This window comes from Drosophila bipectinata, chromosome XL, assembly GCF_030179905.1.
Source record: "Drosophila bipectinata strain 14024-0381.07 chromosome XL, DbipHiC1v2, whole genome shotgun sequence".
Lineage (NCBI taxonomy): Eukaryota > Metazoa > Arthropoda > Insecta > Diptera > Drosophilidae > Drosophila > Drosophila bipectinata.
Window position 1 is genome coordinate 8,352,747 of NC_091734.1, and position 23,519 is coordinate 8,376,265.

Below are 23,519 nucleotides of genomic sequence, written 5' to 3' on the forward strand. Positions count from 1 at the left end.
CAACTTGTCAACCTTCTCCACCTCTCAGTTCCCAACCCCCACCCTAAAATTCAATGCGCCTCCCCCCCCCCTCAAAAAAAAAAATAAGGACCTCTCCACACACACACACCCATCAAAGGGGGGTTGGTGGGGATAAAAAAAATGAAAAAGAAAGCTTCGGTTTTGCTTTAAGGGCGCTGAGAGAGCGACATCGCCATCGACAGGAATACGAGAAGGAGCCCGAACCGAAACCGAAACCGAAGCCCAATCTCCAGCTCCAGCTCCCTCTGCGAGGTCACCCCCCGGAGGGGTGGTAGGTGGTTGGGTAGTTGGGTGGTTGGGTGGTGGGCCAGCCTCCCATTCAGGACTCGGAGCTGTTGATGGCTTCCCAATCGAAATCGATGTTCGTATGTATTTCGTTCCTTTTTTCTCATTTTACCGTTTTTTTTCTTCTTCTTCTTCTTTCTCTTCTTGTATTTTTTTTTTTTTAGAGCCACCCTAAAAATGGGAATTACACTCGTTGGCTCTCTCTCTCTCTTGCTCCCTCTGTCTCTATCGCTCTTTTGAATTGGTTGGGTGGCTGGTAGGGTGGTGGTAGGGTGGTTGGGGGGTGGCAGTTGACAATATTCCTTGGACAGCTTTAAGGCTTCAACGATGTTCGGCATTGAGTCGAGTGAAAGTGTCTTGTAAATTCTTTTTTCTCACCTCCCCAAAAGCACTCCCCCCCCCTACTCACTCCCCCTTCTTGGTCTGTTTTATTGCTGTGTGTCTGGTGGCGCCCCCTGCTTCTCATATATTTTTTTTCACTCAGGAGAGGTTTGAGGTGGGGGGGAATTGGGGGCTCTTGTTATGTTATTTTCCTCTTCTTCTTCTTCTTTTTTTTTATCCCGAAGCTTCGGTTTTTTCGGTTCGGGTGCCAGGGCAGAAAGGGACGGAAGCTCACCTCGGAGCAAGAGAGAGAGAGAGGTGCTGATGGGGGAAAAAAAAAGGAACCCATACGGGCAATACACCAAATTGGATTGGTTTCAGTTTCGGTTCGGTTCGGTTCAGGGGGGGGGGTGGGGGGTTTGGATTTTTTTTGGGGGGTTGGTTTTGTTGGGTGATTGGCAGGGTGGGTGGGAGCACCATTCTGCCTCCCCCCATTTGCCCTCCTTTGGACATAAAAATTTTGTGCGTCAATTGAATTCGATTGGACGAATCCAGGAGACGCACGAGTGGGTGTGTGTGTGTGTGGGTGTGTGTGTGTGTGGGTGTGTGTGTGTGTGTGTGAGTCCCTAGAAAGGGCAGGAAAAAAGAAAACAGAGAAAAAAAAAGGGCGGCTGGGCTGCGCTGTCGGCGCCAACGAAAGCTGTTAACCTTTCGCACATAAACACACACACACACACACATACACACACACAGATATAGAGACACTGCTTCCATGTCGGTGTGTGCTTTATATAGATTGCTTTCAATACATATCGGCAACGCCTTTCGGGGGCCCACTTGTGATTGGTTTTCACCGCACACACACACACACACACTCCCAGTATATAGGCGGGGACTGGGTCTGGGGACTTGGCCCTGTTAGCTATGGCGGTATTGACCCCAAGTAACTCGGCTTCCACTGAAGCTATCCTCCTGAAAAGTTTTGAGGGCGTTTTTCTGGTCTTCCTCGGAGTGCACTGCAAGTAAGGAGCGATTGGGATGCAGTTTGGCTTGTATATGGCCAGTTTGGACTACTCTATATATAAGATAGTGGATCCTAAGGGTTAGGATTAAGGTCTAGCTTTATTAAATGTCTTTTGAGGGTTAATAATAGAGTTGGGAAGGGGATTATATGAATGAGAGCTACCTAGATAGACATCCACTTCCATAGTAGTTCCTAATAGCACTTCTATATATAAGAAAGTAGATCCTAAGGGTTTCTAGTTCATATCCAGCTCTACGAAATGATTTTAGGGGGCTATTCTCCATATATATTATATAATAATAGAGTTAGAAAGGGGAATATATGAATGAGAGCTACCTAGATAGAGCTCTTTAATAATCTAATACTCTTCAATAGCTGTTTTATATATAGAAAGGTGGATCCTAAGGGTTTTTAGGTTGGATCTAGTTCTATAAAATGTCTTAAGAAGGTTAATAATAGAGTTAGGAAGGGGAATATATTAATGTATATCTTATAGGATGATTATAAGAGCTCCCTAGATAGACATCCACATCCATAGTACTCCCCAGAACCTCCTCTTTATATAAGAACGTAGATCCTAAGGGTTTCTAGTTGATTTCCAGCTCTACGAAATGACTTTAGAGGACTATCCTTCATAAATATAATATAATAATACAGTTAGGAAGGATAATATATGAATGTACTTCGTATACGATAATTATAAGAGCTCCCTAGATAGACATCCACATCCATAGTACTCTCTAATACCTCCTCTTTATATAGGAAAGTAGATCCTAAAGGTTTCTAGTTAAGATCCAGCTCTATGAAATGACTTTATAGGGTTAATAATAGACTTGGGAAGGGGGTTATATAAAGGTATATCATATAGGATGATTATAACAGCTCCTTAAATAGACATCCACTGATATAATACTCCCCAATAGCTCCTATATATACAAAAAGGTAGATCCTAAGGGTTTCTAGTTGATATCCAGCTCTATGAAATGACTTTAGGGGGCTATCCTCCATAAATATCATATAATAGTAGAGTCAGGAAGTGGAATATTGGAATTTACTTCGTATATGATCGTTATAAGAGCTCCCTAGACAGACATCCACATCCATAGTACTCCCCTATAGCTCCTCTATATATAAGAAATGAGATCCTAAGGGTTTCTCATACAGATCCAGCTCTTTGAAGGGTTATCCTCCATAATATCATATAATAATAGAGCTAGAAAGGCAGTTATATAAAGGTACTTCTTATAGGAAGACTATAACAGCTCCCCAATAGCTCTCCAAGATTATTCCTCTCAGACCTATAGATCCCCATACTTTTCGCACCAGAAGGTGACTCACTAGACCTTATCGGCCAGATATCGATCGTGAATCATGGGGCAGTCATGCGAGATCGTATCGCCATCGCCATAGCTATAAGCCATAAGCCATCACCATCGGACTCGGCATCGCCATCGCCATCGCATCGTTCGGGAATCGTATGGGTATCGCCCTCGTGAGTGGCCGGATAAGCGGGTGAGCTGGTAAGCTGGTGAGCTGGTAAGGTGGTGAGGTGGTGAGGTGGTGAGTGTTGGTGGTGGTGCAGTCGTCCATTGGCCCCTCCACCTTTTCGGTTCGCCTGTCGATAGCCCTCTTGAGCATGTGTGTGGGCATCGATATATGTATGTATATGTGTGTGTGTGTGTGGAAACCAGTCGGGCAGAGCGAACGAATACGAGTACGGACGTGAGCGTAAAGCAAGCATGTGTGTGTGTGTATAAGTGTGTGTGTGTGTGCTAGTCAATAACATCCAATCAGGTTTGTTAAAAATCTATCTATATATGATGTTCATGATGACGGCGACGCAGTCGATGTCCGCACACTCGCTCGCAATCGCATGCGAGTGGAAGAGAGACCCCCTCTGTTGAGACTGCAGCGTGCCCCACCCACCCCTCCTCGTGCCTCCAGTGCCCTGGGCTCTGGGCTCTGTCGACCGCAGCTGCGACGCTGGCTGGCGTTTGCCTGCTATTTCATTCATTTGCTCTGGGTTATCGAACACACATTGAACCGAGAGAGTGTACTGAGAGAGGGGGTGTCGGTTCGGTTCGTCTGTCTTATCAGCTGCAACGGTGTACTGCTCTCACTCGGGCGACGAGCAGGCGCTCTCTCTTTTAGTCGCCCACTTTCTCTCTCTCTCTCTCTCTCTCTGTGTTGCTCTGACAGTTTCACTCAATGACTCGTTGAGTATTGAGCCCTATTTTGAGTGAGAGAGCTGCTCCGCTCTCTGTCGAACAAAAAAAAAAAAAAAATTAAGCAAAAAAAAACCAACAACAATAAATAATTGTTGTTGCCGTTGCAGTTTTCTTGGCCAAAAACTTGTAGCTTGCACCAGAGCAGGACAGCCTCAGCCAGACCTGGAGCCGGAGCGAGTGAGAGCGCTCCTGAGAGAGAGAGAGAGAGAGAGAGCGCCGTCGCGGCTTGAGTTCTTTTTTTTTTAATGCTGCTGCCTCCTTTTTTACGAGCGACCCTCCTTTTTTTTTTTTTATTTGGTGCTGATTGATTTTCCATAACATCCAACCCCGGCAGCGACGTCGACTGCGACAGCGCTGCTCGCTGCGAGTATGCGTATGTGTGTGTGTGTGTGTGTGTGTGTGTGTATCGAACGCTTCGGCCAATCGCAAAAATTTCCAATTGCGTACGATTTTCCAATCAAAATGGCACGACGGGCGGATTGGACGAGAGGCGGAAAAAAAAAAAAATGTCCAAAGACCAAAGAAAATGGCCAAGTAGCGGTGGTGGTGGTGATGGGAGGTGGATTATCCTCGAAAGGTGGAGGGGAAGGGGGGTATAGGAGCTCGAAAAATGACATTTTCCGGCAGGACATCCCTCTTTCGCGACAACTCAAAGCCCTCGGAATCGATGCACTCGCCACTGCTACTGCCACTGCCACCTCTGCCACCTCCCTCTGGTACCCCCCAGCTACCGAAAATTGGGAGGTCCAAGCGCAGCAACTACCGGATCCTTGTGCGCATCTCTGACATATTTCCAATATCATTGGTCGATAAATACCGAGTAAAACGAATCGAAACGAAACGGTACATAGCTCCCTCCCAGTGGCACACCCATGAGCCCGCCCTATACCCCCCCATACCCCCATACACCTCTACACTTGCAAGGACATTCGGGGGCAACAAAAAAAAATATATATCTTGGAACGTAAAGTGGATGTGAAAGGACTCGTTTCGGTTCTCGACTCGACCAGGCCATATGTGTGTGTGTGTGGGGGGGGGGGGGGGGGGAGTCTATGTATGTCATATTCGCCACTTGTTGTTGTTAGTTGGGAGTTGATGATGAGGGGGGAGAGGAGACTAAGGACACCCATGTGTGGATTGCCCCCCACTTTTGGTCCTTCGAGACACGACTTTGAGAGTTCTATTATTAGATTCGAAATCCCTCTCTCTAATCTACCTTGTGCTTGTAAGGAGGAGACCACCCGAGACATCCTCCCGAGACATCCGATTACCGATTCCGATTGCCATTCCGATTCCGATTGGTTTCCGATTGCCCGGAGAACACACGAGAGACAAATCCCTCTTTTATCCCCAGCGCCGCAAAACGAAGTCTGCCAATACAAAAAGAAGGCGTTGTACTTCAGAGAGACCCATCCAGGGGATGGGGCCCAGGGCCCAGACCGCCTCGGGATACCCGGTCCTGGCAAGGTCCTACTGGAGATGGGGTGGTGGGGAGTCAGTGTCGACGCACTCAGAACTGAACTGAACTGAACAGAACGGACATGGACGGACGGAGAAGAGGGGGCTCATTGCAGGCATCGTCCTTCGCCCTTCGAAAGGTGGCCAAAGGAGCGGCGGTGACGGAGGAGGACCCTCCACCGAGGAGGACTACAAACGATGATGATGACGACGGCTACGACTACGACTACGGCTACGACGACGACGACGACAATGTCCTTTCACATTTGTCGTTTTGGCCGAGACGATGGCAGCTCTGGCTTTAGCCCCTGCTGTCTGTGTTTGGGGCTTCTGTGTCCTGGTATATCCTGCGTCGGAGGGACTCTCTCACTGTGTGTGTATGGGGTATGGCATAAAAAAGTTTACTTGTCTGCGATGCTGTCTGCCCCAAACTGCTGCCAATTTTTATGCGCTCCCTACCGTTTTCTTTCTTTTTTTTTCCGGGTTTCTTTTTTTTTTTCAACCGCCCTCCAGACCGAACCACCCACCACCATCAGTGGGTGGCAGGTCCTGGGGCTCCTCCCCAGCCAGGCCAGGCCAGAGCTTTATTTCATTTCATCTTCACTTTCGGGTTTCGTTTTCTTTCTTTCTTTCTGACGTGTATAGATTTTTGTGTTCGTTCGGTAGGGATGATTGCCAGTCCCACCCAATCCTCAGACCACCATCCTTCTCCTCTTGGAGCTTGCGGGGTTCGTACATTCCGATTCAAGGATATTTCCCGATATGTGTTAAAGGAAGGAGGAGAATCGGAGTCGGAGCAAAAAAAAAAAAAATGAAATGAAATGAAATAAAGAGAGGAGCTCGAAGCGAAAGAAAAGACAGGAAAAATGGGTAGGAGGATGGAAGGCTAGAAGGACTGGCAGTGGAGGACTTTGGGAGGTCCTAGGAGTTCGACTCGTGCTCTCTCTTTCCCACTGTATGGGTGTGTGTGTGTGTGTGTGTGTGTTCTTGATTGCGCGCGTTAGCAGAAATGAAAATCGGGAGGAAAAATATATATATATATATATATACAAAAAAAAAAAAAAAAAAAAAGATGGAAAAAAATAAAAGAAAATAAAGTGCAAGAAGAAGCAATCGCGGCATATAAGAAAAAATAAGGGAATTTATTTCTTTTGGAGCGCGCGCAGGATTTTTGCCATTTTCTATATATATATATATACCTATACATGCATGCAAGGATATATATATATATATATACTAACCGGTGGTGGAGCTTTGGACGTGTACATGGCAATAAATTGCCCTCTGCCAGCGCTATTTGATGATTTTTATATTCTAGCTTCCAGGTCCTGAGTCCTGGCTCCACCAGCCCCCCTTCTCACGTAACTCAACTACTTCAGTGGCTCTTGACTTGAAGCTCACTCTCATCAATACTAGAGGAGGTTAGACCTCCCTCCTCTCCGATCGGATATTACTAATCAAAAAATCCACAGCCCACATGCGAAGCCACGATCGGAGAATCGATTTGGGGAAAAAAAAAACAACAAAAGCAAAGTCTGGGCATTTATGGCGATCGGGCAGCTTAAAACATCCGGTAGTTAAACAATCTTACAATGAGCCTAAGCTCTCATCTAAGTTGACTTCAATTATCAGACCAACAGAGTTTGGTTTTGGTTTCAGTTTCAAGAGGGAGGGGGCATTGGGATATCAGGGCGTCCGGCGGGTTAGATAATAATCATTAGTATGATCAATTGTTGTTGGGTCTGATGGAAGCAGAAAAAGTGTTGCGTTTAACTGGCAAATCAGAGTCAGAAGACCCAGACCCAGAAGATATCCCACCAGCCAGCCGGACGTTGGCAGCGGAAAGGCACTTAATTGAATTCGATTTGACGACTGCTCTAGCTCTGGTCCAAGTCCGAATCCGAATCCAAATCTGAATCTGACTTTGGCATGTCAATGTAGAACAAACGGAAGTCGTTCCAAAAAATAAATTGAAAGCCAGAGCCATAGCCAGTGCTAGAGCCAGTGCTAGAGAGCTGAGCTCAGAGCCACCGAAAATCAAAGGCAATCAGCAATGAAACAAAAGTCGAAACAGAAGCGGGTCGTAGCGTTTTATTTTTTTTTTTTTTATTGTTCTACTCCACGCACACAAAACAGAGATCCACATCCACATCCATATCCAGATGGAGTGTGGGTAGGCCGCTTCCTGTCTTCATCATAAAAAATCAAAGTAATAATGCGTGTACTTGCGTTCGCCACTTTATAGATTTATTAGCCCCCTCCTGGAACTCTGGAAATTCGAATTAAAACCAAAAAAAAAAAATCAAGAGGGAACTTCTTTTCAATTTCGATCTTTGGCTCTGGCTCTATATAGTATTTTGCATAAGAAGCTGGGAATCATAAATGCGCGGGCGTGCATATAAATCACAGTGCAGACTTATGTTTTTTTTTTTTTCCCAACAACCAACAATGAAATATGTGATTCAATGACTTCCTCTACCAATTAAAGGCTGCGCTTCAAGATCTATTTTTGGGGGAGCATCCCTGCCTCTGGGAACTGGGGACTGCAACCCCGGGGAAAGGTGTGATCTGCCCCCATATATCATATATAATATCATATCTAGAGGAGAGTCTGTTTGTGTGTGCAACGAATTCAATGAGATGCGGTTTCGTTTTTGGGGAGGGGAAGGTAGTGTTATGTCCAACAGATGTGCTGCCACTAGTAGCACTTAAAAAAGAAAGAGTATCTTAGACTTACTAGCTCTACTTTTGGGGGTCAAGGTTCACATACCTGGAAAGAGAAGAACAAACAAAGACAAACATTAATTATCGATAAAAATATTGTCATTGGAATGGGGGTCTTAGAACTTAAAGCCGCCCAACTGTTGCCACCCGCAAGAGGAGGAGGATGAGGAGGAGGTGGGTAAAGTGTTCTAATTAAAGCCAACAGTAAAAGGCTAACACAGACACAGACACACACACACACAGAAACACGGTCGGGGAAAATGTGCCAAGAGGCAACGTGCTGATGATGATGATGATGATGATGGCCATGATGATGATGATGACGTCGGCAGTGAAAACTAACCTCAGACAACAAAACAATAACGAATAACGAAATTCTAAGCAGCGCCGACAGCGTCGTCAACGTCGTCGTCGCAGCTGGCAAAAAACTAGCAAAAGAAATTAAATTTAAAGGAAAAGTCAGACCCAGTGCCAAAGCCAGTACTGGAGCTAGAGCTGGAGACCCTAAAAAGCACAGCCTAGTGCGAGGCGCCTCCGAGTAATTGAAGCTCGCAGCCGCACACCTAACGCCCTCCTCCCCCTCTGGCTGGAAAAAGTAGCAGAATTAGTGGCAGAAAAGCTAGAGAGAGAGAGCCGAGAAAAGACGAAGGAGCACCGAGTGGGTGTGGATTGGGGGTCCTGGGTAGGGGAGGTCCTGGAAAGACAAGGCACTTTCGGCTTTGTACTGGTGACTGTTGGTGGTGTTGTTGTTGTTGTTGTTTTGCTCGTAAGCTGTGCTATTTTTTTCTCCATTTTTTTTTTTTTCGCTGTCTTAAACTTAGACCATGTCCTTGAGCTTCAATGTGCCAGGACATGTATGTGTCTGTGTGTTTTGGGCCTATTTCTATAAAGGCCGAGACTTTAAAGCCAAAGAAGAGCAACAGTTTGGGTCGAGAGAGTCTTCGAAGTCTTAGCCTGGGAACACACTTTTAATTACGCACGTTTTGTGGTGGCGAGAGGGTGGCGCGGGTGATTGCATGTGTGTGCCACCCACTCAGTCAGCCCCCCATTGTATAGTGCATGTTGTCCTTGAAAGTTTTTGGCATAGTTTTTGGGGCCAAAGGAGTTAATGGGAGGTCGGGGTGAACGACACTGGCAAAAGGTCATTGGGATGGGATGGGTGAGGGGTCATCATCAGCCTAACCAAACAAAATGCTGAAAAAAAAACAGCATCGATTCATCCGAAATCAAATTAAACACTCAAACTCAAGTCTTGGGATCTGGGGGCCACTTAAGACTCATCCGGAGGCTGACCCTCTAGGCTTATCATAAGCCACCGATCTGGGGTAACCGTGATATGACAGAAATTATGACTTCATAAACGGTTTTTACATCCCAAGGAATAACACGAGTGGAATTCAATGGAAATCTAACCCGAAGAGGGGGTCGGAGGGAGGTGGGGAGGCAGAAAAACTAATGCCAAAAAGTTTGTCGGCCCAACATTATATCATAATTAAAGAGCGAATATATATGTCTTATCAGTGCCCGCCAATTATGAGGGGGAGGAAGGTCGTTGGGTGGTGGCGGATGGGCAGGCTTTTATGACCTCTTAAATATTTACGATGCCTCCCGCCCCCCCTCGCAATAGATACAGAAAAGAATCCGAATTAGAAACACCAACCATTTCTATTTGAAATAAATTTTAACAAATTAGCAGTGGCAACTAATCCTCCGAAACACAACAATGCCCGCGACGCTCACGCCCACGCCTAGTCTCAGTATTGGCAATCACCATAAATTGTCACAACTGATATTCCTATCTGCTATATATATATATATATATATATCTTGGAACTATTTTCAGGTTGGGTGGAGGGAGGTAGGAGAAGGCGCCTTAAGATATTTGATAAATATTTTAATTGGTTTTGAAATTAATATTTTGGAAGCCATTAGGTTAAACAAATGGGATCTTAAATCATCCCCCAAAACCACTATGATTTTTCTTACGGTGCACCACGCTTTTCCTTTGTTCTTTCTTTGTGAAAAATCATTGCGGTCTTGGTCTTGGCCAAGAAGGGGGGGGCAGAATTATTATCCGCGGTGTAGAGGGTGGTGGTAGAATTTATTCGGCCCGGCCCGATCGAAATATTGTGAAATCCGAAAACAAATAAATTAAATAGGAAAACACACAGAGACACTCTGAAGGCAGCGACATGTGAACTACTAGAGGAGAGGAGGAGGAGAAGTGGCGCTCTAGTTCCCATCGTATCGTATCGGAATCGGAATCGGACCTGTACAGTGGTATCTCCCCAACAATGGGGAAAAAGAAGAGTGGAGGGGGGGGGGGCCTCCGAAAAAAAGAACTGAAACCGAAACTGAAACTGAAAAAAAAATTCAAATTCTATCAATGTGTGAATAGATATTTTTATCAGATACAAGACCGGAGCAGATCACAAAGAGGCCAGATCGGCACATACATATATATATATATATATCTGTATATATATATATGGTTAGTACAATATAATACCTTTTAATTTAATATGCAGCTGACGTGCGATCGCTGCTCGATCAGTTCAGCTTTTGTCTTTTCTCTGTATCTGTATCTGTATCTGTATCTGTATCTATATATCTATGTATCTGGTAGCTTGATGCGCTGCTGCCAGCAACTGGGCTCTATACTTTCGGTTGAAAATAAAATAAATCGAAATGACAGATCATTAAAATTTACAACAACAACAATAATAATACCAGAGAGAGAAAAAGAGAAGGCCTCCCCCCCCAAAACGATACCGATTCTGATTCTGATTCCGATTCCCGATCCCAGAAACTCAACTCATCGTGGACATTATTTTGAGGAGGTGGTTGAGGGGTATTTGGGGAGGTATTCGGGCACCGAGTTATATTTTTGTCGTTGTCGATCAGTTTTTATGTCGTTCGATGGCGGCGAAATTTTTTTTGTATTTTTTTTATTAGCCGCGAGTGCAGGCTGGCCGCAGTTTTTATGTGCATTTGGGGACTACTCCTTCGGTCTTCAAGCACAATGGCACTGAGATCATCGCTTTTCCTTGCAACGCCATCGATTTTCTTCATAAATTAATAAATGAAGATGTTCGTTCCCCTTCCGCCCCCCCAAGAATACATTAAAAAATAGTCCCCCCCGATCCCCAAATCTTCATAATATTTACATCCATAATTTCTTCTAATATTTTCAACAGCTGACATCGAGTGTGTGTCGAGGCGGCTCTGGGCTCAATTATGCGAGGGTGCCCCAACACTGCCATTATCCGAGCTACTTAGCAGGCCGTTCAGCGGCCACTTGTTGAGGCTCCCCTACACCTCCCCTACAAAAAAAAAACCATCTAATAACAGAAGACTGGCAGCCACTTGAAGAAGACACTGGGATGATGGCACAAACACAAAAGATTTCCGTCCAAAAATCTCGTTCTCGTTTTCTTTTTCCTCCGGAATTGAAGAGCGATTGATCGCATTGGCAGCCAGGCAGGGGCAGGGACAGGGGCTGGGGCAGGGGCAGGGGTAGTCAGTTGTATGAGAAAGTGCGTGTGTGTATCTGTATCTGACAAGACAACAAAGTATTTAGTAGAACACAAGCATCAACAAATATCTCAAGTAGCTAGAGCACTGAGAGAAAAAAGACTGAATGTCGCAGCTGATCCTCATACAATAACTCATTTGGACATATTCAGAGACCCCCAAAAAAGCACTGTCAGCAAATACCAGATATATATGTATATAGTATGTGGGCGGATTCTCATATCAGATTCAATCGAACTCTTGAGATGCAGATGCAGTTTCCCAAGAAAGATGCAAATGATATGTGGAGTAGAAGATCAATAGAAGGAGATGGAGATGGAGGAGACCCAGTAGCTTCCAAAGAATCAGTTATCGGTTATCGATGCTATAAAGGGCTAAAAAAAAGGGAGACCTAAGTATCTAAAAATATATATATGTATATATAGTATATAGAAAGCCACATGTGTGCATTGTTTGTCACTGTTGCCGGCCGCAGACTTTTGTCAGCCACCGTACGGCAATAATTAAAAGCATAAAAAAATAAAAGGGAGACTGCTTCGAAGAGAAGGGCTGCTGCTGCTGCTTCTCCAGCACTCTGGAGCAGTGTATTTTGCCTACTTAATCATTGTCTGTGCGTGCAACATGCTCTTGCCCCAATACTCCCCCCCCTCCAATCCCCTCCGTCTCTTTGGCTGGGCAACTGCAACCGACGGTTGCTACTTGATTTGATTTACGCCTGCCAATGCTTTATGATTGAGTGGGGCAGAGGCATACGAGATAAAATGCATAAATGTGTTCCCGGGATCGAGGGATCGAGGGATATCTCCGGCATATGCCGCAGATATATATATATATTTTAGTTTCCTCGGGCTGCGTCTGTTGCCTTGCAATGAGGCGCAACGTTTTGTGGCATGCTGCAGCAGCATAGCTAGAAAATGCAAAAAAAAATTGAAAAGACCCAAAAAAGATCCGAAAAAAAAAATCGAAAATGTAATCCCAGCTGTCCACAAAAAAACGTACCAGGAGAGAAGGAAGAGGATATTTTTTATAAAAAATTGGAATTGTGCTCAGCTCATTGAATAAATCAAACTCATTTGCATACCGAACTGATAAATTATAGCGCAGGCCCGAAAAAAAAAAAAACAGGCCCGACAATTGACACAAAACTGGCCCGATCCGGGAACAACCCTTCTCCGGGCAAAATGAGCAACCACCCAAAAGTATAAGGTCACCCTTCTGGTCAGGATTCTGTTTCCCATGAGATTGCTCCAAGACCTAAAAAGACTGTATATGTATGTATATAGTTTACGGAGAACTCGTTACATATATATAGACTCATCTTGGGGGAAAATTGCACATAATTAATTATATAAACAGTGCAAACTATAAAGCTCAATCGACCATCAGACGATTCCAATGAAAAGAAATATTCTAACGAAGCTATAGCCCAGCTATATAGACCAGCTAGGCTGGGTAAACAACACTTTGAGAGTTATGCCACATCAAATATTTCAATAAAATCAAATTAAACATAAAAATACTGGCTGGTATTTTTGGGGGGAAAACGCAACTATGGCGGATTGCAAATTGTAACAAGCACTCAAAAGTCAAAGCGAATTAAATTCTAAACTAATTTTCATGTCGTGCCAAAAATAATAAAAAAAATATCAGCCAGACAGATAGATAGACAGAGAGGCTGAAAATAGGGGCGTGGGCGAAAACCAACAACTTAATTAAAGCATCAATAAAAAATTGTAAAAACATCTGAAGAACGCCACGAGGACAACGTTGTAAAAATGCACTGTCTGCAGTTTCAGTTTTTAAGAAAAAATAAAAAAATAAATATTAAGAATGTGAAGCCTAATGGAACCGCCAATAAAATCCTTGATCCCAAAGTCTTCCATCTATCCGCCGGCCAAACTGCCAATAATGATGATTCCTTTTTAATGTGCACGCTGCTCCCCAGGCGTTGGTAATTACTCAGGAAAGCTGAAACCTGGATCCAGGAGATCTTTTTTTTGCATTCAACATATCGATCACACAAAATGTTGCCAATACGACTAAGCTCTCGAAAAAAAACTCTCGAAACTCATCATCATCATCATCCATGGTTCAGACAGTTCTTGACTCTCCAAAAAAAATCAGAAAAAAAATAAAAAGAAGAAGGGGCGTGTACAAAATGATATTTTATTCAATATCCTCGGTGGGTATACCGGAGTTTCGAGAACCCCAGCGATTTGTCCTTTTCTCAGATTGATGGAGAGGAGACTGTGGCGGCCTGAGAAACCTGAAATTAAAAACTCATAAGATATCGACTGATATATTGAGCTGCACAAATTACTGACAACTGCCAAGATGAAAGAAGCCTCTATATATAGAGAGAAAACAAAAGAGAAAACCCAAGACAGGTTTGCCATCCTTCCCCCAATGCACTATACATATATACAATATATCCCTCCTGAAGAGTACAGACTCCCGTAGTATGCATATAAAAAGACAATTAGTTGTTATTAAGTTGTACACAAAAGCCGTTGAATCTTTTCTTTTCTTCGGGCCAGTCTTCGGCAGTATTTTTGGCCAGACTTTTGTGTCTAGATGCGGAATTAATGATGCAATATGACAATTGATGCACACCACGCAAGCATTTATGCTCATGATGTTTATGCTCAATTAGTGTCATCATCGCAGCTCTATGGGGGCTTTTAGATTCTAGTTAAGGTGTTGGATCGATCGCTGACTGGAGACTGAAGAAGCTTAAGAGGGGAGACCCTAAATACAACTTCACTATGGTCCAGGCCAGGCTTTTGGCTTCAATTAGCTTCAATGGCTATTCATAATTAATGCCATAAAACCGGAAAGAGAAAAAGAAACAGAAAACACATAATAATCATAATAATAAAAATGATCAGCAGCAGCAGCAAAAGTTCATGAACTCAATTTTTAATAATAATTTCCAAATGATTTTTTATTTCACATTATTAGTTGCGTGGTGGATCGAGTTCGAGTTGTTTGGGTTCTCTCTCTCGGTTATACGGTCTCGATTCGGCATCAACCCACCCACAAGCTTTTAATTGTTCGATTTTCATTTCGATTCGTCTCGTTTCGTTTCGTTATAGATACAATTTCCACAACCCAACACCCCCACTCCTATACCAGACCATAACCATAACCATATTATACCCATTCTATGAGGGGGAACAGACTGTCCATGCTGTGGATATTTCTGTTCATCGGAGGCAGAATAGCTTCTGTGCTTCTCTGTGTGTTTTAATTTCCGCGCTGACAAATTAATTTAATTATATTAACATATCTTTCCAGCGATCGAACGATTGAATCGACTGAAATATTTTTCGAATGCCCCCCCGGCCGAATTCTGATTCTGCTGTTGCTTCTGTTTTGATTCGATGATGATGAGTGTGGGTGGGTGATGCTAGCAATTCTGTGATTCTGTCAGCTTGCCGTATAACCCCTTCGCATCGGCACAGTCGGGGTCTCTGACTCATTAGCTGGCTGCCTTCTCTCCACAGTAAATTGCACTTAAAACGCTAAAAATTATGCGACACACGCCGATCCGTATCTGACTAAATGAGTATCTGTGTATATCTGTGCGTATCTGTGCGTCTATGTATCTAAGGGCTTAAAAGTAACGACAGTACAGGGACAACCCTGTAGCTCTGTATCCCTGCTGGGCATACTCTGGCTGCTCATTTTCGGCATATGCAAATGCCAACGCCATCTTGAAAAATTAAACTCTATAAACTATCAGTGCTCGTCCCCGTCTATATCCGTATATCCTTTCACATATCCGTATCTGCATCTGTGAGATGGTGGTGGTGGCTAGCCCATAAACCGGTTTCAATTCGATTAAAACGGAACCCAAACCTAAAACCCAAAAACCCAAACTCAAAAAAAAAAAAAAAAAACTTGAATTTTCTCTCATCTTTTTCCCCCTAGTTCAGTTTCTGTTGCTGCTACTTTTTTTTTTCGTCAGCAAATGCATTTGGCAATTAGTTTTGTTTTGTTTTCCCATTTCCAGTTTGGATCAGCACAAATCAATGACAAACTTTGCTTTCTGGTAATTGTAGAAGCCAAGAGCCGAAAAGTCTTCTGGCTCTGTCTCTGTCTCTAGCTCTAGCTCTAGCTCGGTTCGATGTTAATGGGTCAAGTTTATAGATTGCATTACGGAAATTAATTTTGCTCTTTTTCGACGCTCTTGTTCGGTTTTTTTCCTAGATTTTTTTGTACTGCTTGGTTTGTGCTGCCACCGTTCGCTTCGTTCTATATTTAATGACAAATTTTGTGTTAATCAAGCACATTTTATTGTTGCTCTGTTTTTGTACGTTGGGTCTTCGATTTGTGTCAATTCTGATACCCTTGCAGGCCGCTATCATTTGGCTAGAGGTGCTTCTAAAGAGACCAAGCACGATCGGAGTGTTTTTGGTCCTTCGAGACACTATCACTAATCAGAAGAGACTTTTTTGGTCTTTCGAGACACTATCACTAATCAGAAAAAGACTATATTGGTCCTTCGAGACAGTATCACTAAGAAATAATCAGATAAGACTATTTTGGTCCTTCGAGACACTTATCTAAAGCCTGGAGGGTATTAGAAATTCGACTTTGGGCAGACTCCACCATTCCCTACCTCTACTCTACATGACTTTCTGTTCTGAACGATCGAGGAATGTAAATAAATAAATAAGGAATACTATAAAAAGTATTTCATCAACTCATTTAGACAGCTGTAGACGGTAGACCCCGTACCCCGTGCCTCTTCCTCATAACAAGTCTGCGGTTTGTTTAATTTACTTAATAAAACTTCTATTTTTGGTCGGCAAATTAATATTCGTGTTGAATAACCTTTTTTCTTTGGCTGGTTTTTGGTTCTGTTAGCATTAGCTCTTTGAAAACGCTGTTCTAATTTTGAATGCATGACGGTTCTATAGATTGGGATACTTGAGAACTGGGTACTGGGTACTGGGGTACTGGGGACCTTTCGAATATTGTTATTGATTCATTGATTGCAATCGATCATCGGGCTTTTAGACCCATCAGACTGATCGTTAAGACAGGCAGATCCGAGTACTTTTAACGAGCTTGTCGGCCTGCTTTGGTTTTGGAGGTTTCTTGGAAGCAATATCTCGTATAAGAACGTCACTTACCGACGGCAAATAGCATCCCGAAAAAATATGTGCAATTAAAAAAAAAAACGCGATGAACTCAACCCAATTAAATCGGCAAATATAGTTTAGAGTTGTCTAGTATATATATATATATATATATGCTCGATACTGGGCATGTCTAGTCTGGCCCCTGGGACTCCTGCCCGGAGTCTGGCACTTGGCCAGCAATGTATTCGTCAGAGTCGTCTGGCCTGGGCTATGGGGCCGTGTCTGGGCGATCTTGTCTGGATCTCTGGTAACTCCTCTTCCCCAGAGCTGGCTGGAGAGTTAGTCGACCAATAAATCGTTCGCTTATGGCTGGCTTGTTGCACTTTGCATTTCTGTTCCGAAATCAATAATCGCAGCAATGTAAATAACGTTTTTCACAAAAAAAAAAAAAAACACAATATTAGACAACAATACGGCAGTAGCAACAATAAAGTGCATTTGCCGCAGACACGCAAACTCAATTAGTTGGCTTAAGTTGGTCTAAGCAGGTGGAAGGGGGAGGGGGCGGAGGAGGAGGAGGTGCGCGACAGTGGGCGGTGGGTGGTCTAGGGCTATTGTTTTTTTCAGATGGGATGCGAGAGTTCCGATTCTGATTCAATTATTGTCACTAACTGATGGAAAACTAGCACTCTAACTGAGTATCTGAATATCTATCAGGTATCTCTCAGATACAGAAGAATCTCAGAAGAATCGAACCAAAAAAATTCCAAGATTTTCAAGAATCTTTTGAATATCGAAAGGCATTTTTAAAAGTCTCCCAATATTTTTGGAAGAGATAGAGATGGAAGCACTCTTGCACTACAAACGACACTGTTTCAACACTCAAAGATACAATAGAATATCTTGTATCTTGTATCTTGTATCTTATAAGTTAACTTACCTGTTGCCAAAATTGTGCCAATAAATAAATTTGCTCCTTTTTGAAAAACCAATCGTTGATTGATTGAACAGCCGTCAGATCCATATCGGCTGTCCCAGCGGCTTGTGGCAATGTTGGCTGCATTCGTGGGCTTTCAAGTGAATATAGTTTCACGGGGGGACTATAGTTCGATATCGGTTTTCAGATATTTGCTTCTGATGATGTTGTTGTTGTTGTTGATAGTTGCATTTGGCCTGACATTTGGTGACCCCCGAAATAGTTCTTTTCTGTTAGTTTTGGGTTTTTTTAGTAAAGTTTGTTCTTTTGTTTCTTGTCACATCACAATTACACCCTATTTATGTATAAATATTATGTTTTGTTTGTTTGTTTTGTTGTTATTGTTATTTTACGTGCTCAAAAAAATTCATAAAATTATTCATTTAAAAATAAGCCAATTTTTGATTCGTGATGGAAGCTGGGTCGGGCCGGTCGGTAGTCGGTCACTTTTTTTGGTCACTTTCGAGAGTTGAGAAAGGGTCAAGAGGTTGAGAGATTGTTACAGATGTTGCTTGTTGTTGTTGCTAATGTTGTGTGTTGCAGATGACTTGATGTTGTTTGTTGTTGTTTTTTTTATTTGGATTTTAATTTTGGATTTTGTTTCGTTTTTTTTTTTTTTTATTTTTCAGGCCATTATTGTTGCCGTTGTAAGAGAGTGTTGCAGCTGATGTTGCAGATTATTTTGCACATGTTTCGTGTTGTTGTTGTTGTTGTTGCTGATGCTGGCGCGTTTGCTGCTGTTGTTGTTGTTGATTACACTTGACACTCATACACGCGCACATTTTCTTATTTGAAAACAAATATATATGTATATGTATGTGTATATATTTTTTTTTAGAAAATCACTCGAAAAAAATATAGTGTTTTAAAAGTGATATCTCGTCCTGGCTGGAATTTGTTTTCGACTTTCGAATGATGTTTATATTTTTGGGACTATATAGATATAGTATATCCCTCACACACACACACTTTCTCACACATTCTCACACTCAGACACACTCAGGTGTGTGTTGTTTTTTTTTTTCATTCAATCTTGTGTTACAAAAATTCCCTAAGTTCGATTCTCGGCTGGCCCGATACTCGATTCTCCGATTCTCGATACACCGATTCACCGAATCTCGAATTTCTCCCATTCGAGTCTCACACGAGTTGGCGACGTTGCCAGTCACGAATGCTGTTGATGACTGAACAAATCGAACCCTAACGAAGCGCCGACAACCCTCCAAAACATCTAGCACGCACACACTCGCACACACTCGCACACACACACACACACACACACACCCATCTACGCGCACTGTACATACACATACATTCGTACCCGTACCCATGGGGGTCGCGTGTGTGTTGGTTCGTACTGTCTCGGGCGGCCACTCGGGTTCAGATTCGGCTCGATTCCACTCCGCTCAACAGAGAGAGAGATGGGGCCGGTGCCAGTGCGAGTGCGGCGAGTGCGAGCGAGTGCAAGCGAGATGCCGCCCGAGAGCCGAATCCGAGACCGAAACCGAGTCCGAAACCGAGTCCGAGTCCGAGAGAGAGAAGCACTCAATTCGCTGCCAACTGCACGCTTTTGATTTCTTTCAATAGGTTTTTGATTTTTCCTGCTTTTTATTTCATTTTTTTGTGTTTTTTTTTTCTGGTTCTTCTCCTCTTTTTTTTTTTTTTTTTGAGCATTTTTTCTGCGCCGTCGCTGTCAGTTGCATGTATTGAAATTCATTCATTCAACGGTTCCCCCCCTCACCGCCCCCTTTTTGCCATCTCTCTCGCACAGTGACGCCTTTTTTTTTTTTGGATTGGGAAAAACTTATGGGGGAGGGGGGAAAAGCGAGCTAAAGCTGAAGCTGTAGTTTTTGTTTATTGAGCCGCAGATTGAGTGCAACGTCGACTGAGACAGTGGCAGAGACGTCGTGAAATCGTCCAGCAAGGACGCAGCGGCGGCGGCGACGGCGACGGCGACGGCGACGGCGGAAGAGAGAGCGATATTTCTTGAGTGAGAGGGGATATAAAGCGATTTGGTTGCGGAATCGGGGATTTTGGATTTCGGATTGGGATTCAGAATTGAGATTGCAACTTCGGTTTTTTGTCGTGCACTTGTTTTTATTTATTTTTATTTTAGAGGAGGAGAGGGGGATGGGGGAGGGGGGAGGGATAAGGGTAGAGGGGTATGGGTAAGTTGTTGAAATTATTATTGTGTCTGGGCTTTGGTTAGTTGTGTTTTTTGTTGGCAGTGTAAGGTTGGAGCGAAATGTTGGAATTGGAAAATAAATTGAAGCTTCAGGATTTCATCTTGATTGGCAGCAGGAGAAGAGAGGGGTTTTTTTAATATTTTTAAGATATTTAATAAATAATTAAATAAATAAATAAATATATTAAAGATATAAATATGTAAAAATTAAGTCGATATAAATATATAAAGATTAAGTCCTGTAGATTAAAAAATACTAAAAATTAAAGTTTATTTATTTTTTTGAAACCCCAAAACCACTTCTAGTATGCTTCAAACTCTATAGAATATTTAATAGACCCCCCCTACAGAGGTCCCCCTGTGGGACTTTCCCATAAAGAAAAGTTCAAATTGTATCGAAGCGCCAAGTGCAATGGTTCTTCTACTATCCTCCTCCACCTATAAGAATTGCTGAGAATCCGAGTCGCAGTCGCAGATGCGTTGCGCTGCAGTCTGAGAGAAAAAAAAAAAAAGGGCCGGGAAAGTGGGCCGGGAAGTGGGCACGTCCCCCAGCTCAGAGACGACTTTGTTGTCGTGAGTGAGGAGGAGGGAGGAGAAGCCCCCTGCACGAAGACAAAAACTCAGGATTTCGGATGCTCGGTTACGCTGCTGGCTCTGTCGACGTCTCGGTCGCTGCTAGAGACTCATTTCATTTTATTGCTATTAGATTTTTTTTTTTTTTTTTTTTACCACTTTGTGGGCTTTCATATTTCTCTCATTCCAAAATTGAGGTTTTTTTTGAGGTTATTTCCCAAAATAGAGGCCCTGAAAAGGTCAATCCAACATCGATCGAGGTTCAATCTCTAAGAAAGAACAAGTGCCGTCCAAAAAATCCCAACCAGATAACCCAAAATCCGCAAAAGAACAAAGCCGGTAGATAAAACACTCAAAGCAAAAAGTACTCACTCACTCACTCACTCACTCGCTCGTTCGCTTCACTTCCGTCTCCGTCTGGCGCACGACGTTTGAGTTGCAGTTGCAATCGAGCGCAGGGGCGCGGACAAGTTCGAAAATGGTTCGAACACCGATTCGAACTTGTTGAGTCTGATTTTTTTTTTTTGAGAAATCCAGGCGATGGAATGGAAGACCCTTTAATTAAAGAAGTTAGTCCTAGACCAGTAGTCCTTGGATTTTTTTGAAGAATTTCGAAAATAGACTTTCGAGAATAAAAATTTTTTACTGTTTCTCTGATTATCGATGAGTATTGACTGAGAGATCGTTTTCAAAAATTGATACAACAGGTAGAACAGTGCTTTCTGTGATCGAGAATTAGAAAATAGGGATATGTAGCATAGTCCTACCATAAAGCTCACTCGGTTAGCCGAGGAGGAAACCCACTCATATGACAGGCGTTTCGCTCTCTGTTTTCGATAATTCCCATAATAAAACCCCCCAAAAAAAAAAAAAAAACACACACACACAGATACACTCATACACTGACAAGTGTCACAAAAAAGTCAAAGAAGCGACAAAGCAGCAACGCCAGCAGTGGCTGTGGCAGCGCGTCAGCGACAAGCAGACAGAAACAGAAGCAGAAAAAAAAGAAGAAGAAAAAAGAAAGAAAGAAAGAAAAAAAAAAAAAGCCAAAGCAAAGCGAAGCGAACGATTTAAGCCCCGCCCCATTTGATTGGCGAGCAAAAAGCAAAGCAGCAGCGACACACCATCGTCAATGGACAACAACACACACATGTGTATCTCAGGTGTATGTGTGGCGTCGCTGCCTCTGCTACCTGCGCAGCAACTGCGGCGGCAGGCAGCACATCATTCATTCAAGCGCAGCGCGCCACAGCATCAGTAATGAGCCAAAAAGAAACTATAGAAGAGAATTTCAAAAAATAAATTTTAAAAAAATATTGAAAAATTTTCCAAAAAAAATAAGTAATATTTTTGATTTTAATAATTTTATGGTGGGAGAGGGGGGTGGTGTGCTGGCCCCAAAAAAAAATGACTACTGAGCGCCATTGAATGACTCTTGTTCTTCGAACTGCCTTTTGGGCTTTGATTTTTCTTTCTTGGCTTTCAAGTTTACTTTTTACGCCTCTCGCTCTCGCCGGGACTCGCTTCTTCTCGCTCGGCCAGCCCACTCCACTCACACTTGCACTCACACTCACTCTCTCTCGATGCGCGCAAGCGCTCTCTCTCTTCCCCTTTTTTGAGTGCGATATATTTTTTTTTGTTGGTTCCTTTACTTTTATTATTTTTGTTTTATTTGTTTTTTTTTCGTGTTTTGGAGCTCTGCCGACAGCGCTGCTGCCTCTATTGGGGCTGCATGTGTGTGCAAGCGAGCCGGCACTAGGCAGGTGCCGATGATGCTCGCTGTTGACGTTGCCGTTGCCGTTGCCCCTCTCTTCTTACCGTTCATCGCTTACTGCTCACTGTTTGGCTCTTTTGTTATTTGTTGCTCTTGTTGTTGTTGTTGTTGTCGCTGATTGAAATTATGATTTTTTATTATTAGTTGTGCGTGTGTGTGTGTGTGTGTGTTCGGCCTAACTGTTAAAGTGTCATATTAGCGTTGTTTTTGGTTGGCTGCCTCCACACGAGTGCGTTAGTATGAGTGCATGAATGTGTGCGAGAGTGTGCATGAGTGTGCATGATTGTGCATGAGTGTAAGTGAGGCAAATTGATTTGATTTGTTTTTGAGTTTTTTTTTTCCTTCATTTCATTTTCTAAGGTTTTTTAGCCTTTTTTTTGGTAACTCTAGGGTTGCCGCCACACACGCCCCTTAATGCGTTAATTACTGTTAATTAGACGTAAACATGAAAAATTGCAAAAAAAAAAAAAAAAAATACATCGCTTTCCCTTTCAAAACCAAAAAAAAAAACAAAAACAACAACTGCAGATTGACGGCAATTACAGGAGAGCTGCTGGCGTCGCGGTCGGCGTTAGCAGCACCGCAGGACATCGACTGCCTTTTGACCTTTTCGGCAAAAAAAAAAAACCCACAGAGAGAGAGAGGAAGAGGAGTGAAGAATAAAACAACAAAGCAAATTGCATAACACAACAGACAACAACAACAAAACACACACATGCGTAAGAAGAAGAAGAAGAAGCAACAGTTGATATACAAACCCCCTATTGTTGTTGTTGTTGTTGTATATTTTGCATTATTTTGCAATAAATGCGCGATAATTGCAACAACACACACACACACACACACTGCCACAGGAAAGTGAGAGTGAGAGAGGTAGAGGGAGAGGAAGAGGGAGGTATTGCAAGTTGCAAGGCCATCCCAAAAGGGGTTGATGCGCTTCCCCCCCTAATTGGGAGAGTTGGGAGTTTTTTTTTTTTAGAGAGACTCAAGGACATAACAGATATAGGCAAAGCGTGCTATTTTTCGCACAGTGCATCCCACAAAAGTGGTGAGTCCTGACGAATCCAGGGGGGAGGGAGGTTGCAAGAGCAACAGGCGGCAATTGTTGCGCCACAACGTCGCTAATTTCGTAATAGAATAGATACATACTCTGACATGAGAGCAGGTGGACTGAGTCCTTTCACTCCTTTAATCCTTGAAAGAAACTGCGTACTTTAACGACTGAGAGGACATGGTGGAAAGGACATCGCGCCCTGGGCCAGTCGCCGATCGGCGATCGCCGATCTAAGCACCCCAGCTGCCACAACAATTAAACACCTTTTG

The 23,519-nt window shown here is 43.2% G+C and overlaps 1 protein-coding gene across 2 annotated transcripts in view; it reads right to left on the minus strand.

The window, feature by feature from the left end:
• ct (homeobox protein, cut) overlaps positions 1–18,856 on the minus strand; it is a 56,115-nt gene extending 37,259 nt beyond the window's left edge. For both annotated transcript variants that reach the window (XM_017235956.3, XM_017235955.3), the window contains exon 1: positions 17,626–18,856. In XM_017235956.3, the coding sequence (XP_017091445.2) occupies positions 17,626–17,748 (123 nt within the window). In that variant the 5' untranslated portion in view covers positions 17,749–18,856. The remainder of the gene's footprint in view (positions 1–17,625) is intronic.
• Positions 18,857–23,519: the final 4,663 nt, after the last annotated feature.